Source organism: Lagopus leucura, unplaced genomic scaffold (assembly GCF_019238085.1).
Source record: "Lagopus leucura isolate 7727_CA_CO unplaced genomic scaffold, USGS_WTPT01 Super-Scaffold_100009, whole genome shotgun sequence".
In the NCBI taxonomy this organism is placed as follows: domain Eukaryota; kingdom Metazoa; phylum Chordata; class Aves; order Galliformes; family Phasianidae; genus Lagopus; species Lagopus leucura.
In genome coordinates, this window is record NW_024962266.1 from 4,731,414 (window position 1) to 4,754,062 (window position 22,649).

The window sequence follows — 22,649 nt, forward strand, 5'->3', positions numbered from 1 at the left end:
AGCATCTGCAGAGAAGGCAGCAGAGGTAGATTTGACAAGATCACACAGCTACTTTCTTCCAGGAAAACAAAACTGGTTCTGAAGCACATGCTTCTAGGTAAGTGAAGGTAACACCAAATGCCAGCAGAGTTTTTAAGCCCCTTTTACTTGGACCTTTACCTGAAAAAGGTAGCATTCCTATTCACTATATCTAAACAAACTGTACAAAAACATAATCCACTGCTTTCAACCAAAGGAACAAACAAACAATAGCATAGAAGAAATTTATTAAGATAGCACTATTTATACAAGTTACTCATGCTAGAAAAAAGCATAAATGATAAATGTAAACATTTGTTTACAGAATACTTGTTTTCCTTGTAAAGGTGCAAATGATCTTCATATGTAAACGTAAGAATACCAACCTTTAGGGGAAAAGGAACTTTTAAAAAAACTTTTAATGACCCATTTATTACTGTAGTGTAGCTTCTACTATATTCAAGCACATTAAAATGCTGTTACATAAATCAAACGATGGAGATCAGAACTCAAGATGTCAGCACTGCCTTCATCTCAAGAATTCACAGTCCTTTTAAAATCAGATTTAATAAGGTCCAAAGTTAAATCAGGTGCAACAGGTCTTCTCAGTACAGACAGTACTTACAGTACAGACAAATGTATCAGAACCTTTGAGTCCACAGTGCCTCCTTCCTCTCTCCCTACCCTGGGTACCTCTGCACTCACCAAAACATGACAGTAATTCACAGTGCCGGCAAACAGTCCCTCCCTTCCAAACTTCCACGATTTCAGACCTTTTCCTGCTCTAGCCAAGAACAGAGAAAGTGCATTTTCAACAAATCATCAAAAGGGAGTGCACCACCTCATCGTGGTCAGTGTTTTACAACAGGAGTTCTAGAGACACAGATGAGAGGCAGGAGGGCAGCTGAGGTGATGCTGGTCTAAGCATTTCACAGCAGGAGCTGACTCGACTGCGGGTCTGCCATTCTAACAAGAACCTGAGAGGTGAGTGTTGATCTAGGCTAGCCAGAATTAACAGATGATACCTGCCTACCAGCTTCACAGAAGAAGTGGTTGCCTGCTGAATATATGAGACTTATTTAAATAAGCAACAGCTAGTTGTTTCTAGGTTCATATACAGAGGAGGTGAGGGACAAAAGCTGAACTTTTGTACCATACACTGTACAGTAAAAAGGCATCATATGAAATCCTTTTCACTCTCACCTTCTTTTATGGCCTTTCACTGATTCAGTCGATAGATGAGAGTTCCAGTTCTACTTCTTGCCTCCAGCAAGACTGAAAAGACACCCAGGGTACCCATAGCTCTTCCATACTCTGAGACCCAACTACATACCACCAGGGTTGGAACCACAACAGCTTGCAGGACATAGCCCTGCCCTAACCATCAACTCATTAAAACTCAAATTGCACACGCACATATACATATATATAAAATACATATATATGCACACATATATATGTATATAAAAAGCTGGAATCAGCGCTGTGAGCAATACAAAGAAAAGACGTGATACAAATTAAATGAAAAAATAAATATACTCTGTGCACAGGAAAGCTTCTGTGCAAAGGTGGCACCTTGCAGGTCAAGTACTTTTATCTTTTTTGAAGCTCTCTGTAAATAAGGCAAAAGCAATGTTTTCTCTATCACCTTCCTCTTTCACCCACCAACACAGCTGCCACATCCAATGCTCACAGCAGGAGGGAAAGGCAGGAAACTCTCCTTGCCAGATTCCCATTGTAGCTTGTAGTCTGTGCATTGGCATTGTTTATGCTATGGTGAATTGTACAGTTTGGTTTATTCAAAATTGTAGACTAGTTAGAAAAAAATATGGACATAAGCAACACTTCTACTTTTGTCCAGTGATTCCCTGGAGTCTGACAGTGTGGTCTCCCATTGGGCACACTCTCACAGAAGTCATTTTATAATTCCATAGAAAGAACCAATGGCAAAGAGTTACATGAGGTCTAGACCGTCCATACGAGAGCCACAAAGAGTCCAGTGTCAGCAAGTCTCTTCAGTTGATCTAGGAATGGGAACCAGGGGGTCTCCCTCTCTCTTGGTGCTTACCATATATGGGATTCACAGTGTGTCATTTTGATAACACCCACTCCTCCTCCCAGCCGCCGGTAGTTCATCCCTCCGTACAACCTGCAAAGAGAAGGCTTCAGTAGGCACACTGCTCCAGCTCTCTCATTAAACCACCATGGGAATGATCAGATCGGCCTTTGTAAGCATAGTTACACCACTGTTAACACCTGCTTAAAGTGGGCTGTGACAAGTTAGAAGCAGAGCAGCTGCCTTTTTACACACTTCCAAGGTAAACACTTGTATTTGCTCATGCCTTTCTCCCTCTAAACAGAAACTGCTTGTTTGGCCACGATGGTTTCCTGTTATTTCAGTAATCACTTGCTTTCTCCCTGCCTGGCTGTGGGAAAGATAAAAAAAAAAAAAAAAGAAAAAATTTCACAGGCTGTAGCTGACCTTGGGCTACATTTTGGATAGCACTGGATCAAGGACAGATTTGCTGTTTGCAAACCAACTAATTTTTATTTTATTTTTTTTACATTTCTAATACCCTATACATTCAGCTGATCCAACCAAGATGTAACATCCCAAGCACCATCTGCTTCTCTAAGATATGTTACTGAAATGGTGCCTGCGTTTCATATGGAAATCTGATCCCTACAGACTCCAGGATCCTACTCACTTCAGCTGCATTATTCTCTGTGCTGCTGAAGTCTGCTGGCAGAAACAGGAGAAGCAAGTTCTTCAAACAACTCTTACCAATGCAATCTGGGATTAAGTGATATCAGAAGAATTTCTTAGTCGAGCTACACAAAAAAAGCCCTTCACAGAACAAAAAGTTCAACAAAGAAAAGGAAGACCAGATGATGATCAGCTGTTCTGAATTAAGTGGGGGGGACTCACAGCTAATACCTTGAACAACCTCCAAAAGTCCTGCAAATGCTGGCCTAGACAGTAACTCCTAGCTCAAAATATCTTGTTATCCTTACAGCCATTGAAAGTACCTGAAAACCATTCAGCTAAGAGAAAGTACATATTCCTCTCTGCTCAGGTGGGTTTTCTCAGCAGTTCTACAAGCATTGACCATGGCTCAGCAGACAAGAGGAAGATCCCCCATTGCTCCTTATGACAGCTCGTCTCAGCAGAAAGGGATTAATCTACTAGTATTACTAAGCCAAAAGGAATAAGGACATTAATTGCTTTCTATTCCCCTCTACTCCCTCCAGATTACTAAAGCAGCAAGACCGAAACTTTAATTAGATTTGGGAATAAATATAATTGCTTTTAAGTGTATTTAAGACTAGAAAAGTAGTAAGAAATACAACTTCTCAGTATACATTTTCAATCAATTTTGTGTTTTGTCTTGTGAATCAGGTGAAAATCTTCTAATTGCTGTCTTACAGACTTAAAGGGAGAAGAACATCATATGCTCAAAGTGTTCTGCCTCAACTCCTCCAGAAAAATGTGGAGCTCAGAACCTCAGCTTGAAAGCCAAAAATAAGTAGGATGGTTTCTACACCGTGACTAAGGGTTTCTATACCTTCTAAGGGTCAGCTCGTTTTTACCAAGAAGCAGAGCAGACTCAGCCCAAAATAACCACAAGGGGCAGATGTCTTTCAGCGCGGCTCACACTTTCAAGTTCAGAAGTGGCACTTAAAACAAATTATGTTTTGGAATAACATTGTCCTTGCTACCTGACATGCTTGCTACGTTGCCTATTTTCTATGGATCTCAAAAACCTACCTAGACTTGGTTTTCCAAGCAGAAACTTGCAAGAAAGTGTTTCTCAACTAGTTGTGGGTATGGGAGTGCAGTAGGTAAATAACACTGCCGTATTACCAGCTTCAACTTCCATTCATATTTAAACAGAGAAGTCATCTTGTCATGGAAGCTTTTGCAGTCAGGCAGCAGTGCTGTAGCAATACAAGCCCGCCACAAAGGTTAGTGAGCACCTTTTTGTATAATTACTGCTCAGTACTGGACCGTGTTTCAAGCATAACAGGGAAGGCAGCCACACAAAGTTCCTGTGCCTTCCCAATTTTTCAAAATATGATCCTCATACAGCTTCATGCTAACCAGGAATTTACAGCATGAAATTTATGCTGGCTGCTGCACCAAGCTGTATGTCACGGTTCTAATTTGCTGGGACAGCTCCAGCTGGGTGACAGCAGCTACATCTGGAGATTGCTATTTGACTGTTTCACAAACTTATCAGTTACCTCCATGTGTTAGCATCTGGATCAAACACCTCAATGGTCTTCAAGTACGTTGTGCCATCAAACCCTCCCACGGCCATTAGCTGTCCATTCACCACTGCAAGGCCAACCTGTAAAACAACCATCACAGCAGCTGCTTAGCTACTTGCTGAAAAGGCATGTCCTGAATGCATACCCTGAAAATAACGATTGAAATAAATATTAATAAAAGGTTTAGCAGCTGTGTTTGGAGAAAGGCAAGCAGCAATGGAATTTTCTAGGGGAAAAAAATAGTACAAAACAGCCTAAAATGCATTTAACTAGGGCAGACTGGTATAAGATGCCACACAATCCAAGTGCTGGGTTTCAAATAACAAGACATGAAAAGCTAAATATGTATCCCAAAGCAGAGATATCACAGTAAAAGCACAAGGTTCCCAAGGTGACAACAAGAGCTAGAACTGCTTCAATGTTTGTAGATATATAAGAGCATAAGTCTTTATCAGCCAATGCATATCACATCCTAGATGAGACTCCCTGACAAATTACAACATGTACTCCAGAACATCTAGCAACCTATAGCCTGCAACGACAGCTTAAATTGGAGGAGAACCATATGTAAGCCTACACAGCCTGCTCCTCCCAGGCTGTGGCTTGGAACATCTGTAAACAGCTTGGCCTCCAGCCTTTCCACTTTATCCTTCTGCAGAAGCACAAGAATCACAAAAACCTCAAACAGTTCCGTGGTTTAGGCAGATCACTTCCAGTGAAAACAAAGCAGTATAGCAGCAAAGATAAGAACACAATGTAATACAGTCCTCGTTTTGGTTTTGAAGTACTTAGCACAACTTAGGAGGGCTGCACATGCAGCTGCATCTGTTGAGGAACTTCTAAATAGTGCAAATATAGAAGGAATTCATGAAGAGTCAATGCTTAATTGGTAGCTGGAAAGGACAGTGTTGAACAGTGTACTAAATGTTTTGAGGAAGGAAATACATATTTTCTGCTCCCCAAACCAGTACTTACTCAAGTCATGATTCACACTTGCCTCAGCACACACTGAAATACTAACATGCAGACAGAATGAATCCACGCTTTGCTTTACTATGTAATTCAGTATCCAATGATAAATATTCATAACATTTGCATCTGCCTAAACATGATGACTACTTAAAACGCCATGTTAATCTTTTGTTCGCATGCCTACAGAAAGCAGGAAGATTAGGAGTTGATGAAAACATGCTGTCACTCTCCATACCCACAGGATTTGTGGAAGAGAGGCAACATCTGAAAGCCCCAAAACCCCATTCCCACACACATCTAGGCAGCGAAAGCGCTTAGCTCTAAGTCAGTATCTACATACAATTGCTCAGTTTTCCAGCTCTTTTTTTCTGTGCAGGTAGGATTGTTCACCTCCTAACTCACCCAAAGTGCAAGATGAGACCCAGGTGCTGATTTTAATACTGTTCTCTAGTCCTGTCACACACCAAATAATACGTATACTTCAGAAGAAGCTGAAGACCTCCTCAGTTTATCTCCTCAGTGTAAAGGACCAAAACTATTTTAAAAAGACCTTCAAACAACTGGATACCCCGCCACGACACAACTACCACTTCATTCTTGAGTCTTACTAAAGAGCATAACCCCTGGGCAAACATTTACCTCTCTGTTTCTATTCTGAAAGATACAGATGAAGCAAGAGGGAAATCTCACTCGATAATGCTCTATCCCCTACTCTCACCATGTGATGACAGATGGCACAAGCAAGCAAACCAAGCCAAACTCACTCCGCTCCGTCTGGATGTCATGGCCACGACAGGAGACCACTGGTTGGTTCGAGGGTTGTATCTCTCAGCACTACTAAGCTCCGTCGTATCATCTCTGCCTCCCACAGCATATATCATGTCTTGGTACACTGCACAGCCCAGGTGCTTCCTCCTCGTCCCCATGGGTGCAATCGTATGCCAGCGGTTCTCCTGAGGATTGTATCGTTCCACTGCAAAAGAAATGATATATTGTTGGCAACAGGGTTGGCAAGCAGTGGAGATCAGCACTTTTATATCAGCACCCAAAGCATTGCTCAATCTGTAAAGCTAGTGTAGTGTCCACACAAGAAAAACAGGATGTACTGGTTTGTTCTGTCACCCTCATGCTTTCCTTCCATAGAGAGCTTGCTTTTCTCTCCCGTCTCCAATCCTATGCAGTCAATCAATCAGATAAAGCACCTTCACTCAAGAATGAGTTGGCTACAAAATTATCACCGTTACCATGCCAAATGCAGCATCTAATGGGAAAAACTATATGTGCACACACACACAGAGGTAACGGTGGTTCACAGGCTCATATATTTACCATATATGAATTACCATATAGCAAAATCCCATCTGAAGGAGAAAACATGCAGCTAACCGGTCACCAAGATATTCAGCTGCCACCTGGAAATCTTAAAGACAACAAACAGGATCATGACAAATGCTGACAGCAATGAGGGACAGCAAAAGGCATACCTGTATTGAGAGGAGAAGTTCCATCAGAGCCTCCCACTGCATAGAGAAAGCCCCCTAAAACAGCCACTGCAACTCCCAGGCGCCTGGTGCTCATGGAAGCCACTCGAGTCCATTTGTTTTCTTTGGGATCATACCTGGCAGAAGAATAAACATCAAAGGTCACAAAAATGTCAACATCCTCACAAAGGGGGGTAGAAAGGCTGATCTTATTCTCCCCAAAGAAAAATCCCCATGGGATTTGTTTGTTTACCTCCTCCCACGCTCCCTTTTTAAAAAAAAAACTTAGGTACCTTTCCACAATGTTGAGGCAAGAGACACCATCCTGGCCACCCACTGCATAAAGGTAGCCCCCAAGAACTGCTACTCCAACACTGGTCCTGCAGGTGCTGGTGGGGGCCACATCACTGCTCCATTGATTGGTCTTTGGATCGTACCTAGAAAAACAGCGCAAGTTGCTTATCTATGCTTCAGACTTTCCCAAGTTTGGAAACTACTGAAGCAGTAAAATTCACCCATCTTGAGTCTGAACTGCAACACAGCTATTTATAAGTTGAATAAATAATTCCAAAATTATGCAATGCACGCAGCACATGTAATTGCAGGGATGTTCAAACTGCAGCGCAGATGATTCAAACTGAAGATCAAAGGTTGAGGTCTGTAAGAAAGCACATTACCAGGGACTGGCTGACATGTGCTAACTTGCATCTGTGCAAAGAGCAGCAGTCAGTTACTCTGCTGGATATACTCTGCAGTTCATACAAGCCAGCACTGGACCTGCTCTTATTGATAAAGACAAGGGAACCAGACCAACTTGGAAACCCAGCGGTGAGGAACAACGGTGTGTAGCAGAAAAGTGCAAGATGTGGGAGACATAAGATCACGATGTGAGAAGCTGGCAGTATGCAAAGAGACAGCGAAAAGAAGGGGAGGAATATTTGTATAGCTCATTGGATTTGGTATAAGGAAGAGATTTGGAGTGCATGAGTCATGTGGCTTGGAGGCAGGCAGACTGCAGTATACTGCTCCCAGAGACATGAAGCTTGACACAGCTTGTTCAACTTGTGTCTTTCACAGGCCTAAAAGTGACCTATTTTCCTTCTTCTATGTGTTCGCAAGGTTCCTTAATTCTGTAGTTACCACTCTGCATGAAATTCCAGGATGCTTTCATTCACTGTTGAAGTAATGCATACTGCAACCTCAACCTTCCTTAACAACACTAGAAACAAACCAGCAACTGCAAAGCTAACCAGGATCACGCTCCTCCCACCAATTACAACCAGACCCACCTCTTCATGATTCTTCCTTTTACCAAAGGCTATGTCTTGTTCCATTAAACCAAGAGTAAATACACAAGCTGGATGTGTGAAGACCTAGTTTAGCAGTAAACCAGTACATATTGAAGTAGATAGCAAGTAATAAAAATTTCAGGTTTCCAGCAGGAAAGCAAACAAACAAAAAATAGCTGGCAAGATGAAGCTAGCACTCAAGTTTAAGAACTCAGAGTTAGTATTCAGCATGTTGGCCTTACAGACACCTACCTTTCTACACTGTTCAGGTAAGAGGAACCATCGTGGCCTCCCACTGCATACAGAAGGTCATCCAGAACACTGACACCAACGCCACAGCGCCTTTTGCTCATGGAAGCCACCATCCTCCACTCATTGGTTTGAGGGTCATACCGTTCCACGCTGGAGATTGCATCCCCGCTACACCAGCCCCCCACTGTTGGGACCAAAGGCAAGAAATAGTGTCACAGTAACACACCAAGCACACATAGTGCACACGTGCCTGCTACAAATAACCCCTCTGCACTTCAGCAGCCTTAACCCAGCAGCTTCATCTCTCAGAGTTCATCGTTCTGAGGATTACAATTAGAAGGCAGAATTTGATTTTCAAGTGGATTAACCTACACTTGGAAGTAATGTCACCACCAAAGAGATGACACAAGCGAGGAAGTGCAAGCTGACTCAAATCTCCAAATATTAACACACAGGTCATTCAGAAAGATGGTGACAAGATTCTGTTTAAAAGAAAGCTATCACCAGCAAAACGGATTTGAATCTCCTGATTTGAGCCAGCAGGAGCTGTACACACCTGCAAAGAGCACCTCTCCACAACGGATGGGTTTGCGTGGTCTAGTCCGCGGTCCTTGCATCAGCGGTCGCTCTTGGGGTAGCAGGAGATAGTTTTTGGCTTCATCCACTAAATCCCTGCACAAGACAGGAAAATATTAATTCCCAAAGTTCACCTGAAACTGGCCAAAGGAAAAAGCATGAATCAAAACTGGCGGGAAGAGCAGTCAGCAAGCGTTGGGCACTTCAGTTATTTGCAAATCACAGAAGTGCATGAATAGATGCAGTTAAAACATGCACTGTCACCAAAATCCTCATCAGCTTTTTTTACAAGTCACTTAGTGACAGCAATAGCCCTGCATCAATTTTTGACTGGTGTTAGTATCAGATACTACTAGCTGCAATGACTGATTAAAAAATGGTGATGAGATTTCCTGGGCTAATTGTATTAAAAAACAAACAAAAAAAACCAGTTTGCTTCAAGTTAAAACTTAAGCATCAATGGTTTTACCTTAGAACAAAACAGGAATTGAAAAGCACATAAATACATAATACCCGCATGACCAATAGATGGAGATAGTATCTTTCTGATGAATATTTTCTCCTTGAGCTCTGGCCAGCTCGCACTGTCCATCCATTAATGACTTATCATCTGGTCTAATCCTAACATACCAAGCCCTTGAATAAAATAAAACAGAAAAAAAGTCCTCCTCCCCTCTACGAGTGTGGAATTCGGTCAGTATGAGTGCTTACTCAGGAGAAAAACAGTTCATTCTAACCCCTGAACTTTTCCACATTAGGCACAATACGGAAAAACAGATAATGCACAACTCCACAAGAATTAGAAAGGTGTGACTTATGTCACAAGAGAAGGAAGTGGCAGCTTCCTTCCAGTAGCAATGCAGAAAAGAGACTACATCTGGAATCTGTTCAGCTATCATGTTTTGCATACAGCAATTACTTTAAGTCATATTGAGATTATGTACAAATGCCATACAAAGGAATTTATTTTTTTTTTTAAGCCAAAAGTCAACCTGTGTACTTCAGTTCTGCTATTACACAGAAGAAAAAACCTTTAAAAAAATGGAATTCCTCTTGGGCATGCTACCAATATTATGCAAAGAAACAACATGTCGTCTTGCATTTCTTCTCCTTGTTGCAAAAGAACAAGTTGGGAGAGATATTGCCTGTTCACTACTAACAAACAAGCAGTTTCAGAGAATAGATGTCAGTAAGGCTCCCTAATAGAATGAAATCCCATTCTGTAGTTCAGCAAGGAGATTTACCGGCATTCCTCATCGCTCTTAATAAGAGGATCAGAGCCCACTGTGCCCACAAGAAACTTGGGACTCAGCAGTGGCAGGCGAACGTGCTGCAGGACCTGCAACAGAGAACAGAACAACACTGTGGATAAGCTGTAAATCCCCAAACAAAGAAATTGAGGAAAAAAAAAATACTGGCTAATAATGATAACAAGCACAAGCAGGTACAGACAGAGGGACCTGAAAAGACGTACAGTTTTAATGCCATTAATAAGAGCTAACTTGAGGACAGCAGCATTTCTTTCTTTGCTTTTAAACAATTTTCAGAAGCTTTCCTAAGTATAGTTGCATTAAATATCTGTATTTCCAAAGAAACACCAGGGTAGGCACTCACTCCTTTTGATCAAAAAGCCTGAGACTTCAGAGGCTTTCCAGCTGACAGCTTTGTCAGAATGGGTGCGTCTCTGTGAAATGGCTTGGCTCAGATGAAACACTGCATTTCAACAAAACCATTCTGACAAGCTCCAGTATAAGATCCTGATGGCTGAGGCATAAATCAAACAGCAGAGCTTAAAGATGCACCTCAAATGAAGACGACCTTTTCCTTACCCACTGTTTTTTGCACAACACTCAAAGCAATCCAGGCCACCGTGCCTGGATAGACCACTGAAACAATCTCGTTTGGCAAGCCCTACCTGGAAACAAATCAATAAAGCCCCTATTAAAAGGTCTGGTGGCTGCATCTTTCAGCCTAGATGAAAGGAAAATGCCAACCTTCTAACACAGGAGGAAGACAAAACTATTGTGGAGCTGCATGCACTCAGAACCGTCACACTGCTGTTGCTTTGCCCTATCAGTCCTCATTGCTCTTCTCTTGAATAAAAGGAGCCTTGAATGTCACTGTGCTCATTACCTGTGGCAGCTGGGGTCTTCTTTCCTGAATGCTGTATTTCACCCAGGCCATCACTGCGTTGAACACCTGCTCTTCACTGCGAACATTTAACTCGTCGCTGGATATGATGTCTATGAGCTGATTGGCAGGAAGCAGCATGAACTCCTCGCTCTCCATTACCTAGTTAAATAGAAAACACAAATGAGGATAGTGGCCAAAGCACCAGAACCATTCCTACTTCTGTTTCTCAGTGCAACTCTAAAGAACAGGTGGCCCACTTGAAGTAGAGCCCAATGGACTGATCCAGCAAAGGCTCAGCTACCCATCACTATCTTGCCATCAACACATGACAGGCCGGCTGCAAAATGCAGACCCAAAAACACACCAAAGATGCATAAAAGGGCTTCCATAAGATAGTTTTAAAGGGTTAAGTCACAGAACACATTAGTCAGGTTTCAGAACTCAGAAAGAATAAGATGCCTTTACAATCGGCCTTCCTGCTTGCCCTGTGTAACTTATAAAGCAACACCAGAACAGAGAGGATCTATCCTCGAGCAATCCAAAGCAGAAAACAAATAAGAAGTCTCAGAGACAAGCTACCAAGAGCTGAATGCCTGTTTGTGGCAGAACAGAAATATTTCTGGACAAAGAGATTTGATCGTCTCTCACTTGTTTTCAATATCTGCACAGAGCACGTGCAGGTCCAAAGGCTCTTAAGAGGGAATCAGAGCTTCTGAAGACCCTAAGGATTCATCCCTTGTGAAACTCAAGCTGCTGACAGTCTGCCAGCACAGTTAATTCCTTCAGCACCCAAGATAGTGACCAGCTCCTCAGGAGGCCTCAGCTGCTCCCAGCACACAGCCCTGAACACACATGCTGTGCCGGGGCTGCAGGCTGCTAGCAAAGAGTTTTCCTTGACACCCAACAGTTCAGCTTCCCCACAAGCACTCCCAGCCCACAGCCAGTCATCTGAGCGGTTCACTGGCATAAAACAACTGAATATCAGCTTGTCCATGTAATTTACAACCACGTTAGAACTACTTGACTTATGCGATGGTCTGCAGCATAAATGAAACAAGATCCTGTGCTCATAATAACTCTCTTATGTTAACAATTACATCTGCAGATAGAGTAAGCACCTGAGTCTATTGCTATGAAGTACAGCTTGTTCATCCCTACGTGGATTTTTTCCCCTTCACAAAAGGTGTGAAAGAGCAAACAAAAATACAAAGGCTGCTCTTGTAGAGTCATTTCACATCTCACACACAAGATTCACTGGGGGTTCGAGGCAAGAAATTGAATTAAGGGGAATAAAAAACTTGGGAAAACATTCTACCAAGAAGCTGACGATGTAATGCAGCAATATATACATATAACAATTAGTAGAAGTAGAGGTTAGCACAGCAGAGGACACGAAACAATTCACTCTGCATTTGAAGTAACTGCAAGGGCTGGCTTGATGCCTAGTGCTTAATATTTGACACCGCCATTCAGGAAATTCCCATCTCATGTTTCTCCTTGTCAGTTTGGAGGAACAGTGACCATATATAGGAGTACAAGTTTTCTATCAGTTATCTCCCTCCCTTTGGTAAGGGATCAACACTCTCTGGATGGAAAGTAATGGCAGTGCAGAACACGGGCCCAGCAAGGAGCACCATTAATGCTGGCTGCAGAGAAAGAGCAGAAAGAAAATGGGAGATCATTAGGGATGAAGAGCAGCTGAACTCTTGGATACTGAGTGGGACATCAAAAACTGTCCAGGCCAAACAAACAGCGAGCTAATCTATGTGGTTTAGTTAACTCAATTATAATTTGCATCATCTTTAAAGAACAGTGTTTTCTAGAGACCAAAACTCCTGCCTGTGTGTGCTTTCACAGGGAAAACTAACACAGAAAGCCATCTCTGAGGGACTGTGAAAGAAAAGAACCCCACGGCAGGCAGCTCTCGACAGCCAGCTGCAAGCATTAACACCAAAACATTCAGATACAAAAGCCTTATGCTGTCAAGAAGTTATTTAGAGGCTTGTAAGCATGCCCTACTCGTGTAATAAGAAGAAGAACGCAGCTCTAACCATTAAAACCACCAAGTACTGAAAATAAACAACCATCTGGTTACCATCCTGCTCCCAAGGAAGAACTGCAGAGCAAAAGAAATGCAGAGCAAGCACACAGCACATGACACAGCTAAATGTAGGGCTTTGAATGTGGAGCTTTTGGGAAATCACCGAGCTCTAGAAAATAACAAGCTCTTAAGTAGCAAATTCTGTCTTCATGGCTAGGGAAGTCATATTTAATTGCAACTTTTGGAGTAAGCTGATGTAATGTGTCTACAGTCAGATATCAAGTATTGTCTTCAAGGTGTCCAACAGTCAAGTTCAACCATGTTTGCTCCTCCTCATAATTTTCTTAAGTACTACCTGACTGAAATTAATACAGTTCCAATCTGCTTCCTGCAGGGAAAACAAGAGTGTGCAGGCTGCAATCAATCACACACAGCCACTTCTCTGGGGAATCTGAATTAGAAACACTACTCCATCCTGGAGTTACCACTGCCTTTGGAAAAGATCCACCTGTGGAGCAGGTGGAAAAAAGAAGTCTCTCTGCAGCAGGCTACCTGTCCCAGTGGATAGAAGAGCAGTTTGTAGAAATGGCAAGAAAAATCCCCCTGCCAGGGGAACACATCTTCATGCTGAGAGCACCCCCAGAAAGCAGCTGCTTCCAACACACTTAAATTCTTACCCTTCCAACAAGGGCTCGGGAAAGATACCACTTAAAAATGTTGGGCTCTCTTCAGCATCCAAGTGTAAGAATGAAGTAAAGACCCACTCTTCTCTGGGCATTGCTTGGGGAATCCTTTATTACGCTGATCCTTCCCTGAGTTGGCAGCTGGAACCCCCAAAAAATTTTCTATGGAGAATTTGAAATGCAAGAAGAGACTTGAGCATATGAAGGTCAGACACAAAATACCACATGTGAATTCCATTCCACATCTAGCTATCCAGCTTCTGCTGAATAATAAATGCAAAACCCTGGTTCTGCTATAGCAAGGGAGTTGAAGACTTCACTTGACACAGCCATATGCTCACCCAGCTCCCTCATACTCTCAAGCCCTACACTCAGCACATTTCTATTTCTCATATATTACCCTCACGTTAAGACTCTTCTCCCCTCCAATCATGTATCTTGCAGCACACCCTAGTGCAGCTACATCAGCAGCAACATCAAACACCACCTATGTATGTGGCCCTGCCTTCCATGCAGCATTCAACATAGAACTCCAAGAGAGGAAATGCCACGGATCATACTTATGACGTACAGAACAACAGTGAAACACTGCCCTGCAGGTGCTCTCTTCCCCCTGCTGAGGCCAGTATCCACTTCTATCAGCAGAACTGAGGGCAGGGTTTGGGAAGAAGCACAAACAAGGAGTAAATCACAGCTCTCTAAAACCACAGTTCCAGCAGAGGGGCTTCTTACCTCCTGGAAATTATGCTGGGTGAACTTGTCAGCAATCCTCAGCAGTTCACGGCACGAGTGAGTGTCAGCAAAAGCTCGGATGCCCAGGCAATTGGAAGGGTCCAACTGTCTCTTAAGGAACTCGCAGCAGGCCTCCTGGATCTCAGCCAGCTGGAGAAGGCAAGCAGCTGGCAACAAGGTCTGGACATTTCCCTCTTCCACAGTAATCTGAGAGGTGTAGGCAAAGTCAATGAGCAGTTCCATGGCCCTTTCGTCGATGTCTCTGATCACCACTTCTGTCTGCCGACTCTCTGCCAGCTCCCCAGTGAACATGGCTCGGAAGTACGGGCTGCAGGCGGACAGGATCACCCTGTGAGCATAGATCTTCTTGGCACCTACCACCAACACCACATCACACAACTCCCGGTGCTTCCGGAGAAGATTGATGACTTCCAGAGTCTGTCGAGGGTGCTTGTCGGAGATGTAAGGCATACGAGCAGGCTGCGGCACCCCTTCCGGCAGCTTGTTAGGATCTCCCAGTGTGCATCGGCTGGTCACATCCATTCCGGTCTCCCCTGGTCGAGTACTGGTACACCTGCAGCAGGGGAAGCCAAAAAGAAGATGGTCAACAACTCATCTATCACCAGCTGTCAGCCAAAGCTCAACGCTTCACACCAATCACACAGGCAAAAGCTGCCCAGAGCTCCACGTGAGAACGTGAATATAACATGATCACGTGCAAAAAGAACCAGTCTCAAACCAAAGTCTACTTAGAAATAAACAAATGCCAGCTTGCAACAGGCTTATATCTGTTTTTATATGCTTTTTATGACACGCCAGTGACGTCCAACCACATGAACACATTTATTAACTGAACCTAATGACTGCCTCACATGGGAGAGAAATATTATCACCATTTCACAGACTCAAAGCAAAGAAGGTTATCCAATTTGTCCACTGTCACTTGAGTTTTGTCAGTGCTGGAGACTGATTTCTGCTGCAAATAACAGCACTCACACAATTTAACCAGACTTCTCTATTCTTCTGCCTCCATATTCAATAGGGGTGTCCATCACTGATACCTGAACACACCCAGCTGTCCTGAGGATTTCAGTAGCTTCAGATGGCCTGCAAGATACCATGCAAGCAGGATTAAGAGACCAATCAATATTGGAAGTACCAGAAGTATTCACAACCACCATCCCACCAAAACAGGAAGAAAATAGTGCTCTGAACACATAAAATGACATCTCAGTTATCTGAATCTTTGCCTCATGCCATGTTTGCAATTACTGAAAAGGATGCAACAGCACCACTGACCTATCAACTGCTCTGAAAACAAAGCAAACAGAGGAAACTATTGCCTCTTCCACTTAGAAGAAAAGAAAAACCCTTCACTGGGAGCAAATGAAACACGCTGTGTGCAGAATCAGACTGCTGACAGCTATGAATAATCAGTGAGCATGCTGGCTGTCAGAGATAGATTGAGAGAGCCAATACATCCATTCCTAGCTCCTCTGGTACACTGGCATTTGGGAGTTATCACTACCTCACTCTGCTCATATTAAGAGCAAAAGAAGAGACAGCTTTGCCATTGCTCAGTGCCTTCTGCAGCATGCTTGGAGGAATTAAAAAAATAACTCACATCCATTCCTCTCATTATTATGTCAAGTGCATTTTCTAACCACAAGCAAACCAGCCTCTTTGCAGCAGTTCCAATTACTTGCATCCCAGACTGTTTTCCCATTCCCCCCACACTCTCTCCTTGATCATGGCATTCAGCTGCTTCAGAGCATTACCTCTCCCTCCTATCTCTATTACACAGATCCAGCTGGGTCTCCCTCTGCACTTTGCTCCTGTTCAGCCTCTGCACTTGAAATGCCTTGCTTGTTTGCTTTTTAAATATATATTTTTAATATATCCATTGCTGTTCTCCTTTCTTGACACCTCTGACAAATCCTCCTGCTGTTACACTGCCTCCCTCTCCCCTCCACCCACTCATGTCCCTCACAACCCAAATTCACTTTGCGGTGTTCCAAAGCTCTGCAAAGTTCCTCCCAAACAATGCAGGTAAACACTCCTCACAGCATCAAAAGTGAACTAAGTTCAATGGTACCCTCACAAAAATCTCAAGAAACCTTAGCTAGAGATTAATTTACCAAACTGGCTTTCTCTAGTAGTCCCAAGCAGCTAAAGGCAGACAGTAAGTAATTTAATCCCTCTACCAAGGGATGGAGGAAGGCAGTGACAAAGCCCCTCAGTATAGAGGCCAGCTTGCACTAAGCATGCCGCATGGATTTCATTCTGCTAAGGCCCAATTTGGGCAGCAGTTCCCCATTCCTTGCCAGGCTAGAATAGGCTTTTCTCCCCAAATCTGACTGTTGAGATCTTTAATTGAATAGGAAGCTGGTTATTAAGAACCTCAGGCATTCCTGCACTGTTCTCATCCTCATTTGTCTGAGCGTGCCTATTGTATCCAGCCTCCCTTTTTCAAGAAAAAAAAAAAGGGGGGGCTGGTTAATGATTAAAGAGAACTGAATGGATAGAAGAAAAAAAAAAGAATAATAAGCAAATTAGCATTCCTGATTCATCCATAACTTACCTCTAGGTAATGCAGAAGCAAGTGATCAATGGGCTTGGGAATTTCCATACTGGATCAAGACAGGTGCTTGACGTTAAGCACCGTGGGCTGCTGCTGTGCACAGGCATAGAATTAAAAGGACACCGACAGCCTGTGTCTCCACAAGGATAATAATTTCACTGCATTATGCATATATATGCATAGAGAATGAAACGGTGACTCAGTAGCTTAGAGGTGCGAAAGACAGAAAGCAGCATTTGATTCTCACATGCTAGGCTAGCTGCCACCCCCCCAGCACATTCACAGCTAAGAGCTGCTCCCAAATACACGGGGCGATTAAAAAGAGCTGAGGATTGAGGAGGAAATGTGTGTGTGAGGATAAAAAATTGCTGCTCAGCCACGCAGATACGCTGGGATTAGCCTCCATCAAAATGCAGGGCTGAGGAAACCAGCAAACACAATGCGATTAAGAAAGGGCTGACAAAGGATGGGCTTCCGTAGCACACTGCTGAGAAGTACAAATGGAAACACAGGCAGTCTGCCACACTAAGTCAGCGAGATATACAGGCAGTGCTACCTCCATTTTATTCATCTACGCCACTTCCCAAAACTTCAGCTGTTAACATGGGCACCCGTGAGACTTTCACCCTTACAGCAACACAGCCGCAGTGAAAAAGTTCAAAATACACCCAAGAATAACATCTAACAAAAACACTTCCAGAAAACATCATTGAGCTCCTTAACTTTAAGGTCAGGGTGGCCTGTGTTTTTTTGGTTTCACATTATGTATGTTTGAGGATGAGATCACAAGAAAGCTTTAATGTAATGCAGAAGAAAATAACTGATGGGACCTATGGCCCACAGAACAGAACATGAAACAGGCTGAAAGCATCAGCTGAAATCACTCATTGCTCTAATGGATTTCAGGAGCAAAGGATTTTAGTAGCAAACGGAGATGATAAATCAAACCAGTAGCGATTTCTGTCAATGCCTAGCTTGGAATTTTATGCATAAAGTCATACAGAATTACTAGGACAAAGCCCTTTGATTTAGTTGGTGATGTTGTAATAGACCAAGTAGATGGAAATGCTTTATTGCAGCCACTCAAACTCTGTGAATTAAAGATCTAATAACTAGTAAAAAATACCACTAACTCCTTTTCTTACAGAGACAGCAAGGCTTAGGAAGACACTCTCACAGAGGTAGTGTTAAGCAAACAAGCACATAAACCTGACTGCATTATTATTTTATATTGCTTAAAGTGAGAGCAGCAGCGATCTGGTACACAAGTCCCTATTTACACTTAGTTACACTTTCACTCACCAAACTCAGGGAACTCTCGGTTTCACCAGGAATGAGGACGCCAAAGCACAGGAAGCTCATTGCAGGAGTCTTCCTCCCAACCTTTTTGTAGCTTGTCTTGGGCAAGAGCCGTGCCCACGCTTGAGAGCTGCTCCAGTCCTCATGCATTGCTTGAGCTATGTACAAGCACATCACTGCCTGACCACCAACTTGCTATGTTGGCTTCCTGGCCTAACTCCAGCCCTTCTGCATAGCTACAGACTTGCCTGATGATGACAGGACTCCTGGCTGACCCCCAGCCACCATATCTGCTCTGCCCTCCTTACTTTGGTGCTGTAGAAATACACCCTTCATCAGTAAGGACTCCTCTGCCTCGCTGATGCCTTCAGCAGAAGTTTTCTCTTGCTGCTCTCTGACAGGGAGAACAGCCTGCCCCAACTATCGCTTCATTACTAATGCAAAACAAATCCTGCTTGTGACGGAGAGAATGCTCTGATGTTCAATCTTGACAAGAATAGCTGCAGTTTTTTTCCCCATTCAAATCACCCTCCCCATCCCCTGAACGCTGTACAAATTTTGTACCAACTCACCATGTCAACTAATGCATCTGGGCAGTAGGGTTAGCTCAGAAGTAATGACCATGTCAGCACGTCAAACAAGCCAGCCACCTCTGCACTGGCTTGCCATAGAGGGAAGGAAAACAGAAGGTAATGGAAGGTCTGGTCTCTATGAGTTGTTGAAGAAGCCTGAAGCTCCAGGGTCATCACCACAACAGAAAACCTCTGCTGCTTCAGCCTGGTGCTGCTGCTCACTGTTAGGTCTAGCCGAGCATGAGTGGCAGACAGAACTCCTGCCATGGCAAACCAAAGGCACAAACCTACTGAACACCTAACAATCCCTGCATTGCCATTCTCTGCCTCGGAGATGGAAGAGAGCTGTCTGCTCCTTCACATGTCACTCAGAAAAAAGGAACTTGCTGTAAAAGCCACAGGTTAACTCATTTCTGCCCCAAAACCACACTGCTCACCTTGGCAAAAAACAAACAAACAAACAAAAAAACCTGATTAACATAACATGGCCCCAGAGATGCCCATATCATGGACCAAGGTTTACTCGTTAGTTTAATTGAAGCATCGTGCTGATGCTTACAGAATTACCCCTAGCAAAGTTTCCCAACTTTTAACACCTTAGAGTACAAACAGACTAGGCTATTTGCATGAGTTCTCTCTACTTCATTTGGAAAAAAAAAAAAATAATCAGGCAACTCTGCTTCCACACAGCTTGCATGCAGAAATACAGCTGCTGTTAAGGTTTGCCTTGGCACATTTAACAGTGAACAGCAACCAGAGCAATCCTGTTTGCCTACATGTCATCATGCTGATTTACTGGGACAATTCTTTTCCTGTCTATAACAGAACATTTCTGATATAGCCACAGCAAGCACTCCCTTGAATTAAACTTCAGCTGCATCTTCAGCTCATTAGAACTGAGGCAGCTGGCATCCATAATTAGAAGAGGAAATCTCCTTTTCATCTAAGGCCTTACCCCATCAGAGGAGCTAAACTCCTTTAGTCAAGAGAAAAGTAATGCCTCTCAGAAATCAAGTTCAATTTTATTCCCAGACTGTTTATTTCACGTTATCAGAACAAAAAAGTAATTAAATATTGGATTTTAAGATATAGTAAAAGCGAGGAGGGGCAGAGGAGAACGTAGAATTACAATAAATTGTCTTCCGAACTCTTCTCCTAACAGCACATCCACGTCCAGACATCTGGTCATGTAAATACTGAGAACTAAACACACAGAAGCAAGGACTAAAGATAAACGCTTACACTCTAACTCTCCTATCCAGATCTTTTTTTAAAAGCAAAAGAGGTTTCATGGTCTAAGAACTTTTGAAACCAACTCACCACAGGATTTATTTACAGGGGGTTAAAAGGAGACAAGTGGTTTTCATCTTACCTGCGCATTGGCTTTCCGTCCATGCACCACAAAGAGAAACCTTCACCCTACACTTCAGGACCCGATCCGAAGGAAGAAAAAGAAGAAAAACAGTGATGCTGTGAAACAAGAGCCTTCCTTCCTCTCTTCAGTCTGACTCTGCAACAGCGGAGCTGACCAAATCCACATCCTAATATGCCTTCAAGCTCTAATCCAGCTATAAAATTTGCAGCCTGGATTAACGATGTCTCAACTGCAGAGGCTAAAGCAGACGGAAATATAAACATCATTAAAAGTCATTTCACCACAGCTGCATAACAATTTGTTAGGCAAATGGCACACATGGATCAAAGGATACTGTCTGTCTGCTCGCCTGCCTATCGGAACCCTTAGGATTGTTCGACCAAAGGAACAAAATGCCTTGAGTGATAGGAGTGGGGCTCTGCCTCGCTGTGCAGCAGGGACTGAAGGCAGGCTGGCAACTAAGGCACAGCACAGCGCTGACTTCAAGTTTAAAGAGGGTAGATTTAGGTTGGATATAAGGAAAAAGTCTTTTATAGGGAGGGTGGTGAGGCACTGGCACAGGTTGCCTAGTGGTGTTGTTGGTGCTCCGTCCATGGAGACTGTCAAGGTGAGGCTGGATCAGGCCCTGGGCAGCCCGATGGAGCTGTGGTGTCCCTGTTCACTGCAGAGGAGTTGGACTAATGGCCTTTAAGGGTCCCTTCCAACTCTAAGGATTCTGTGACTTGTTGTCACAGGAGAGCATCCTGCATTCAAACTGACGTCCCCAGGCTTCCTGCATTCAGACACCCGGCGGGGAGCGGTGAAAGTAAAGGCGACGATGGGAGTGAGACCGAATAACTCTTAAAGAAAACAAAACAAAACAAAAGCCTTTCTACACGATCGAAACACTCAGCTGGAGCCCCGCATCCCAAACCTATAGGGCAGAACTTTGGGCTGAAGTTGCAAAATGGCTCCAGCTGCTCCTGCCTACGTGATCCTGCCCCCTCCCCGCCGAGCCGAGCCCCGGGCACGCCGCGCTCCGACCCGCCGCCTCTCCCCGCTGCCTCCTCCTCCTGGCAGCGGGGCACGGCCCACCGCGGCCGGGCCATTCTCAGGCCTACGCATTTCAGTAAGGATCAAAGGAGGGCTCAGGCCGAGCTGCGCGGGACTCACCGCACGGCCGGCAGCCGCACCGCGCTCGCTCTCTCACTGCCGCGGGACGCACCTCCGCTCCGAGCCCGGCCCGCCACCGGCCCTCCTCCGCGGCAGGAAGCGGACGGCCCCGCGAACCGCCGACAGCCCCTTCCGGCCCGGCCCACGACCGCCCCGCGCCGTGCCGCGGCTCCGCCCCACCGTGCCGCCCCCCTCGGGCCTGGGGCTGGCTGTGTAATAGTGGTGCTGATGCGTACGGCGAGCCCCGTCGTGATGACGTGGGGAATTTTTCAGTAAATCACATCATGCGAGTCCAAGCACTGCCTTGTTCTCACCCTACATCAAATCCCCTCGAGGCACCGTTGTCTCGTTCCGTTTTCCCAGCAGCCCGCTCAATGCCACGCTCTTTGGCACGGCTGTCTACGAGGTTGTTTTGGAAACGAGTCCCGTTGTCTGGCTCGGTTCTTTCAGGGATGCCGTGTCAGCACAAGCCTCGCTTTTCAAGGCCGTTCCTGGCGGTGGCACGAGGCGCAGGATGTGTTTCCATCCGTCCCGTGGTTGCTTCCACCATTTTAAGCACGTGGACCTTGCCGTGGTGTGATTTAATCCACCAGGCCTCTCTGTATTTACATTTCAGCCATCGTCCTTCATACCTAAGAGGCTTTAATCACTTGTCTTGCCTGAAGGCAGCACATTTCACATGCATGGAAAACCTGTGCAATAACATCCATGGTCAAGTCCACCCCTCCATCCCAAGTCCATCAATATGTTGTATCTCATCCTTGAAGGTATGAGGTGTCACGTGCCCTCCAAGGTATAGATAATTCACCCTTATGTTGCCAGTGCACATAAACCCAAGCCACTTCAGTCCTGGCTTCCTGATCCACCTGCTGGTTGTTTTTGATGTCCTTCAGTGGTATGACTTGTGGTTATGTGGACATTTACGTGACATGCTTTTACAACCCAGGCAGCAATATCTTTCCACAGTGCTGCAGCCCGGATGGGTTTGCCTCTACACTGCCAGCTGTTGATGTGGAGTCCTCAGTACAGGAGAGATCTGGACCTATTGGAGTGCATCCAAAGGAGAGCCACGAAAATGACCCAAGAGGTAGACCACCTCTCCTATGAGGACAGGCTGAGAGCTGGGGCTGTTCAGCATGGAGAGGAAAAAGCTCCAGGGAGACCTGAGAGCAGCCTGTCAGTATCTATAGGGGCCGTAAGAAAGATGGGACGGACTCTTTA

At 44.4% G+C, this 22,649-nt stretch overlaps 1 protein-coding gene across 7 annotated transcripts; it reads right to left on the reverse strand.

Annotated features, from left to right (window-relative positions):
• Positions 1-249: 249 nt before the first annotated feature.
• KLHL20 (kelch like family member 20) lies at positions 250-21,527 on the reverse strand. Of its 7 annotated transcripts, none has more exons than XM_042873523.1 (12): positions 21,481-21,527; positions 20,274-20,320; positions 14,450-15,023; positions 10,994-11,152; positions 10,105-10,199; positions 8,841-8,956; positions 8,285-8,468; positions 7,037-7,180; positions 6,747-6,880; positions 6,027-6,235; positions 4,264-4,370; positions 250-2,167 (listed from the first exon to the last, which is right to left on the reverse strand). In XM_042873523.1, the coding sequence occupies exons 2-12, from the start codon at positions 20,294-20,296 to the stop codon at positions 2,083-2,085; spliced, it is 1,830 nt and encodes a 609-aa protein (XP_042729457.1). In that variant the 5' UTR covers positions 20,297-20,320; positions 21,481-21,527; the 3' UTR covers positions 250-2,082. The 7 variants fall into 7 exon arrangements, with proteins under 7 accessions (XP_042729457.1, XP_042729453.1, XP_042729452.1 ...); XM_042873519.1 differs by having other exon boundaries at positions 20,274-20,325; XM_042873518.1 differs by having other exon boundaries at positions 20,274-20,514; positions 21,481-21,526.
• Positions 21,528-22,649: the final 1,122 nt, after the last annotated feature.